The 7551-nt window shown below is 53.2% G+C and overlaps 1 protein-coding gene across 1 annotated transcript; it reads right to left on the reverse strand.

The window, feature by feature from the left end:
- Window positions 1-1378: 1378 nt before the first annotated feature.
- On the reverse strand, window positions 1379-2201 carry OLIG3 (oligodendrocyte transcription factor 3). The gene is given in 2 exon segments (XM_010202371.2): window positions 1379-1459; window positions 1461-2201. Coding segments are annotated over 2 exon segments (822 nt in total).
- Between the last annotated feature and the right edge of the window lie 5350 nt (window positions 2202-7551).

The following is a 7551-nucleotide window of genomic DNA, read 5'->3' on the forward strand; positions in this document are numbered from 1 at the left end:
TCTGCGCTACTAGTCCTGAGACGAAGCTGCTCCCGGGGACTGTGCCAGCCACGCCGAGGCGAAACCCTCAGCGATCAAAGGCGGCACCTTCCCTCAGCTTCCAGTCCCGGACAAAGGTGAAACAGACAGCTTGTAATGCTTTTTTTTTTTTTTCTTTTTAAACTTTATTTGGAAATCTCATCCAGAAACACTGGTCAATAATAAATATATTGATAGTTATCAAGAATATATAAAAAATAAAGACACGGTGTTGTCTTTGAGGCCCTAACAAAAACCAACCAAACAAACGAAGTGACTAATCACAGCATTTCAAGCAAATGCCCAGGAAAACGTACCGAAAAGGAAATAAAACAGCAACAAACCTTACGATTTAGTTATACAAATCACTGGTCTGGCAAGAGCTAACCCCACATGCAAAAGCAAAGCAAAGTGAAGTAAAGCAAGGGAGGAAGAAAAAAAAAAAAAGGCTAAAAAAAGAGGAAAAAAAAAAAGAAAAAAGCAAACCAGAACAAACCTAAAGCAAACAGGAGAAATAAGCGACGAGGCCCACAGCCAGACAAACCGACACACTTCACCGAGCGCGGGGGACGGGAGATTTGGCAAAACAGACCCACGGGAGGATTGTGCTGTCTTTTGCACCGTTTCCCTCTCACTATAGTTTTTTTTTTTTAAGCGGACACAGAAGGAAGAGGAGGAAGAACCGCAAGCAAAATCGCATCTCAACCCAATCTGAAAAAAAAAAAACAACCCACCCACCAAAAAAAATCAACCAAAATCCCGCAAAACTTTATTGATCGACTGGACAGTGCATGTTGCAGGGGAAGCTGCCCTGGTCGGTGTCCACGCGTGGGTAGCTGCGATGGGAAGCATGCACGCACCCACCGCGGCCGTTCTCGGAGTGGGAGGTTTTGGAGGGACCGCCGTGCGGAAGGACAAAAAGGAAAAGTCCGCAAAAAGGGGGAGAAGAAGCCCCAAACCGATCTCATCGTCTCTTCATAGCTGCGAACGGTACAATGACAACCATGTCTTTTTTTTTTTTCCTTTTGCATCCATTTAAAGGAATTATTTACATTTGATCACCATCAGCGGCATTATTATTATTATTAATTATTATTATTATTCTTTTTACAACAGAGACTCTTTTTTTTCCGATTTAATATAATAAGAAAACATCACCCGAGGAGCCGGCTAAAACATTACCTTTGCAAGGTCCTTACTACACTAATCCCGTATTACCGAGAGAGGGGGGGTTGGAGGGGCGGGAGGCGGCGGAGTTTAGTCCGTCGTCGGTGTTTGGGGGGCCCGTCCGCAGCCCCCTCCCCGCCCGTGGGACTGCCGGCTCCGGCGCAGCCCCGAGGGCCGGGGCAGCCCCGTCGAGTCACTTCAGGAGGTCCTTGGTCTCCCCCGAGATCCTGGCCATGTTGGAGGCGGTGAGGGCCGAGAGGTGGGGCGGGGGGGGGCATCTGGCAGATGGTGCAGGGGCACGGCAAGCCCGCCCAGTGTTGGAAGCCGCTGCCGAGCTGCAGGGCGGGGGGGGTCGAGGGGGTCTTGAGAAGGGAGTGGGGGGGCCGGATGGTGCCGATGGCCGGCAGGGAGGCGGAGAGGGTGGAGGATGTGTTGGCGGAGGACAAGGCACTGCCGAGGATAGGGTGCACCTGATGCACGGTGCCGGCGGCGTGGGGTGGGTGCCCGGCGGAGTGTCCCACCGTGCCACAGTGAAAGGCCGAGTGGTGCCCTCCGTAGATCTCCCCCACTAGCCTCTTCATCTCCTCCAGGGAGCTGGTGAGCATCAGGATATAGTTTCTGGCTAGCAGGAGGGTGGCGATTTTTGAGAGTTTTCTGACGGAAGGTCCATGGGCGTAGGGCATCACCTCCCGCAGCCCGTCCATGGCCAGATTGAGGTCGTGCATCCTCTTGCGCTCCCGGCCATTGATCTTCAGCCGCAGCTGCTGCAGATCCTGCTCCGAGAGCTGCTTCTTGATTTTGTACTTGCTGCCTTCCCCTCCAGCCTTGGAGCTGCTCCTGGAGAGGCCTTCCCCAGACATCTTCTGCACCAGGTCGTTCTGGGTGGAAGAGACGGAGTTGAGCCGGTTGTCTTGGTGGTGGTGATGGTGGTGGTGATGGTGGTGATCTCTCAGGTACATCTCATCCATGTCTGGTGAGGAAGCTCTGCTGGAGACAGAGCTGGAGTCAGAATTCATTGTATTTGGGCTTCTGAGCAAGAAACTCTTCCCTGCTCTGCAGTTGATGGAAAATGGGAACTCTCCTTCAGAAAGCAACAAAAACAGAACGAAAAAGAAAGAAGTGCAGGGCAGTCTCTGCCAGTGAAGAGCTGAAAATGCTGGAGGAAGAGGAAAAAATCCCCTCACCCCCCTCTCTCACCAGTCTCTCCCCTCTTTCTCTCTCTCCCCCTTGCTACTCAGCCTGTTTACAGGATGGCTAGTTAGTGTATGCTTGGACTAACCTCAGTCTGAAAAAGAGGGGCTTTTATAGAGCTGCAGCAGAGACCAGAGACAAAAGGAGCCCTCCTATGTATAATGGTCTAGTTAGGATGACGTGCCATTATTCAGGGCGGTGCGCTTTGACTGTCCCATTTAGCAAGGACCCCTATTCATATTCATTGTGGTGCCACCCGGGACACCTCAGCCACGGACCATCAGGAGTCAAGGAGACACAAAACCCCTCTGATTGACACCGCACACTCATCGCTCCGTGTGCTCTCCATCTCCTCCCCCTGCCCCTCATTTCCAATATAAAACCTCATCCTGTCTACAGTAGGGAGGCGAAAGTCCGCGGGGGGCTGCGCGCCTGCTCGGGGCCGGCCAGGAAAGCCCGGCAGCGGGCGGCAGCGGGCAGGATTATCCCGGGGAAGTCCTCCCACTCCGGCGGGAAGGGAAAGGGAGGCCGTCGTCGCCCCCACCCCGCAGCGTGTCCGGCTCCAGGCGCGGGTCCCCGCTTTGTTTGCCTTTTCCTCCCCCTGCCCTGGCCCCTCCCGGCCGGAGCTTGCGGTGCGGCACTGGCTAGCCCCCGCCCGACTGGGCCGGCGGCAATTGCCTCGTACCTGGGTCGCCGCCTAGTTTCCATGAGCGATCACTCGGGCGGTCGGCGGGCAGTCTCCGCGGGAAGAGGCGCACTAGGAAACCCGCCTCCCCCTTCCTGGACTAACGAATCCCTTTAAATAAACGGGGAAAGCCCGGGTGCGGCAGCAAACCGGTGTGCGGGGCGGTGGAAGGGGCGGCTGGGCAGCAGCCCCCGGGGCTCCGCTCACCCTGGGATACAGCGGGAGGGCGATGCGGCGATGTGAGGCTGTCCGAGCAGCTATCGACGGGACCAAGGGCCGCGTTCAGCGCCGGGCCGAACGTAGGTGGGAAGGGACCCGTCCTCGGGGGGCAGCGCTGCAAAACAGCCCCAGGCGTTCGTGCCAGTGACCCGGTTCCGAACACCGGCTGCAGCCTGGGCGGGACCGGCGGTGGGGCGGGGAAGGGAGCAGGTGAGTGTGGCCATGAAGGTCGGGGCCAGACCGCGGCATGTGGGACAGGTGTCACCCGCCCGGCTCTCGGCCGCTTCCTCCGCCTCTGCCCCTGCCCCCATCCCAGAGGCGTGCCGAGCCGACCCTGAGTCTGCGGGGCTCTGCCGCTCTGGCGGGGCAGGGGGTGGGAAGATCTCCCCGCAGAGGCGGCGGCAGGAGCAGCCTGCCCGAGCCGTGTGTGTGCCTGGGAAAGGGAGTGTGGTCCTCCGACGGAGCTTCCTGGATCCTGGTGGTGCCGACACGGTGAGTGCGGGGCTGCCAGCCGGGACGGGGCGGCAGCCGCTCGCGGCGGGAGGGCCCTGGTGCTCCCGGAGCCGGCCTGGGTGCCCCTGCTCTGCCGAGGGGGCTGACTTTCCACCTGTCATCAGGCGCGTAGGGCATAGGAGAAACCTCATTGTCAAAACTTCGTTCCTCTGTAAACTATCTTCAGGCCTTGAGGAGATAGAAGAACCAGGAAAAGCGGGACACTTTTATCCGACTGACTGTAACTGTTTTTAATCTGCTAAGCAAAAACAAAGCTTTCCGCTTTCAGCACTGTCAGTATATACCGCGGCGAGAAGGAGGAAAGAAGAGAAGAGAAGAGAAGAGAAGAGAAGAGAAGAGAAGAGAAGAGAAGAGAAGAGAAGAGAAGAGAAGAGAAGAGAAGAGAAGAGAAGAGAAGAGAAGAGAAGAGAAGAGAAGAGAAGAGAAGAGAAAAGAAAAGAAAAGAAAAGAAAAGAAAAGAAAAGAAAAGAAAAGAAAAGAAAAGAAAAGAAAAGAAAAGAAAAGAAAAGAAAAGAAAAGAAAAGAAAAGAAAAGAAAAGAAAAGAAAAGAAAAGAAAAGAAAAGAAAAGTTTAGGAAAAAATGTCAGAAATCACTGAATGAGACCCACTTCCTCCGAGAACACTGTAATCCGACTTCGCCCCCAGTTGCGCAGTTTGCCAGGCGACCAAACAGGGAACTGTCCGTGTCCGGAGCCCCAGCCCCGTCCGTGTAGCCGGGTGACGCCGGTCTCTGCGCCCCGCGGGTGGCCTGTCCCGCCCGCCGGGCCGCTCTCCGGGGGTTCCCCAGGGCTGCCCGATCCTCCCTCCCCCCCCCCTTGCCTGCTCTGCAGCCGATATGAAGTAAAAGAGCCGGAACATCGGCGACGGGAAAATGCGCTTGATAGGGCAAAAAGGTGGTCCCGGGGGAGAGCAGCTCCCACCCCTCGTTCTGCCGTCCATCGCTGCAGAGGACACGCGCAGCTCTGAGAGCGTTCAAGTCCAACGGGGACAGAGAAGATGAAGGGCAAAAGATGCCGTCGGGGGAAGCAACAGGAGGGATTCCGTCCTTCCTTCCGACAGGGTGGGCTCCTCTGGCTAGCCCCGCTCTCCTCTGGGCCGGGGCTTCATCGGAATGGGGACGGGGGGCAATTCTGGCCTACATAGCCGCCAGTGCACCGCGAGGTGAAGAGGAGGGGGCACCTAGACAGAGGAAAAGTCGGGCGTGACTCTGAGGAATGTTACGAATATTTCTTCTTTCCCCCTTCCCGGCGATGTCAATGATCCCCAAGACCCCTGCCTCAGCTGGGTGGGCCAATCCCTCCTGTGCGGTAGCAGCATTCTTCTCCCGGGATGGGGCGGCGGGGCTCGGCTCTGCTCGGGGTCACTTTAGGCAGGATTTTGGAAGTAATGCGAAGTTAAATCAGACGGAGCCTCACCACAGAAGTCGTTTTGTAAAAGGGCAGCAGTGCTCCAGCGTGATTGCTGGTCTTAACATTGCCTGGTGCGTCCACCCGCCGCTTTCCTTTGCCGTTGTTACTTTGATGATGCTGGAGAGGGAGGGAGAAAGAAAGCAGGAAAGAAGGAAGGAAAGAAGGAAAGAAGAAAAGAGGGAAAGAAAGAGAGAAAGAGAGAGAAAGAGGAAGAGAGGAAGAAAGAAGGAAAGAAAGAAAAGACAGACCACTTGAGAGAGAAGGAAAAAAAGAAAGGTGTCAGAGTAGCAGAGTGATGCGTGGGAAGCGCAGCTAGATGGGAGGAGAGTCGCCCGGACACTTGCTTGTCAGAGCCCGCGGCCCGGGCCGGCCCGTGGCGGCGTCGGACAGTGAGTGGACTCGGGGTCCGAGGGCTGCCGTGGCCGAGGCCGGGATGACTGTGCCCGCCACCACTCCCCACCCGCTGTGGGGAGCCCCTGGCGTGTCGCTGTCCCTGTTCAGTCAACAGTGAAACTGTCCCCGACGCCTGCAGCAACGTGATTAACCCCGGGAGTCAGAAAACTGGGGTGTTTTCCTAAACGAGGCGTAGGAGAAGGGCGAAGACGGGAGCGGAGCGGTAGCTGCATCTAGTTCACACGCGCTCCCGGCCTTTTAATTCCCGTATTCATAAAAGCAGAGAAATTTGGGGAAGGAGGGAGCTGTTTTCTCTGGCAGGATGGACGGCTCGGGAGCTGATGGTGCCGCGTGCGGGAGTGTCCCGCATGGCTCTGGTCGGAGCCGCGGGAAAGGCCACTCATGCGCGCCCGTGGTGGGACCGCAGCGGCCTGCGGCCACTCCCGGGATGGGACGGGCTTTAGAGGCTGCTTGCAACAGAAGGTGCGCTTTTTCAAAGACCGGCGTTTAAAAATTGGATACACTTTAAGGCAGTGCCCGGTTTTGAATTCTCCCAGAGCCTGACGCGGAAGTTGGATGTGCTTTTTCTCCCTCGTAGTGTTATTATAGAAGAGTATTAAATCTTGTGCTTCCCTTGACTTCACTGACCTGGCCGGCAACTCAGAAACGGTATTAATGATATGAGGACTGGTTAAATTAGTATTCTGTATTTTTCTTGTGGGTTTATGCGAAGGCTATTAGCTTTCATGGTTTATGGCTACTACTTTTTGCTATCTCTGCTTTGCTTTTAATTTTATTTTGGCGTTTGACAAACCATGTTTTGAGTAAAAAAAAAAAAAAAAAGATTATAACTATTAGCATTAGAGTAAGGTAGAAGGAGGACAGCTCAGTGCGTTACAAGAGAGCTCTCAGCCAGCCGCCCGTAAGAGGAGGGCTGCTGTGACTGGGTCGTGCTACGCTGCACCAGGTGCTAAGACTGAAATTTGGTTGTTTCTAAACGGCTATCCTTTTATTTTAGAGAGGACAGCAAGATTCCCTAATCGCCCGCTGGTTTTGCTCAGAATATATTATTGGATTACGTGTAAATTGACGGTATAATTCAGATTGATAGTATCTCGTCATCGACACTTTGACATTACCGAAGTGACCAGGCATAAAGACTATTGAAATTCTTACGTTTATCACGCATTTGCTTTCCAGGAGCAGGGCAATAGGAGGGCAGCGACTGGAAAGGGAGGAGAAGGCTGTCGTGGGCTGCCGTGGACTGCCGTGACCAACTTCTGCAGTCAGATAAACATGGAGATAATATTCCCCTGCCTGGATACAGGACATTTATTTTCCATTTCTTACGTTTTCAAATTCGTTGGCAACAGAGAGGCAGAACAAAATTTCCCCCCTTTTAGTAAGTACGACGCTGAAGCCCTTACTCAGACCTTTAAAGTATCCTAGGGATGACGGCAGGATCGGGCCCATACCAGGCACTGCTTCTGAGGCAAATATACCCTAAAAGGAAATAAGTGGTGGGCATTCCAGTGCACCTAATGAAGAACGTCGTTTTATTTATGTATTTAAATACTGTTTGCAAAACCTCTGGAAAAAATATGGTGTAAAACCTTAGTAAGAAAATTTAAAATGTCAAAGACTAATTAATTAGACGTACAAATTGCTGATCTCTGATATATGACATTTGCTACTGAAAGCTTGAAATTAATTTCCATAAACAATAAAAACCACTTAATCAACAATTTTCTTTTAATTCCTTTTCTCTCTCTCTTTTTTTTTCCCCCCTGCAGCCAATGCACCTGAAACTTGCATTTTATGTAGAGAAAAGATGATAGAAAATAATTTTGAATGTTTTGAAAGCTATCAGATGTGTCATGGTATTAGCCAACTAAAATATTTTGCTGTGTTTGGGATTTAAGAAAAAAGCAAACTGTCGTTATTGTTGCATATACA

Source organism: Colius striatus, chromosome 2 (genome assembly GCF_028858725.1).
Source record: "Colius striatus isolate bColStr4 chromosome 2, bColStr4.1.hap1, whole genome shotgun sequence".
NCBI classification, from domain to species: domain Eukaryota; kingdom Metazoa; phylum Chordata; class Aves; order Coliiformes; family Coliidae; genus Colius; species Colius striatus.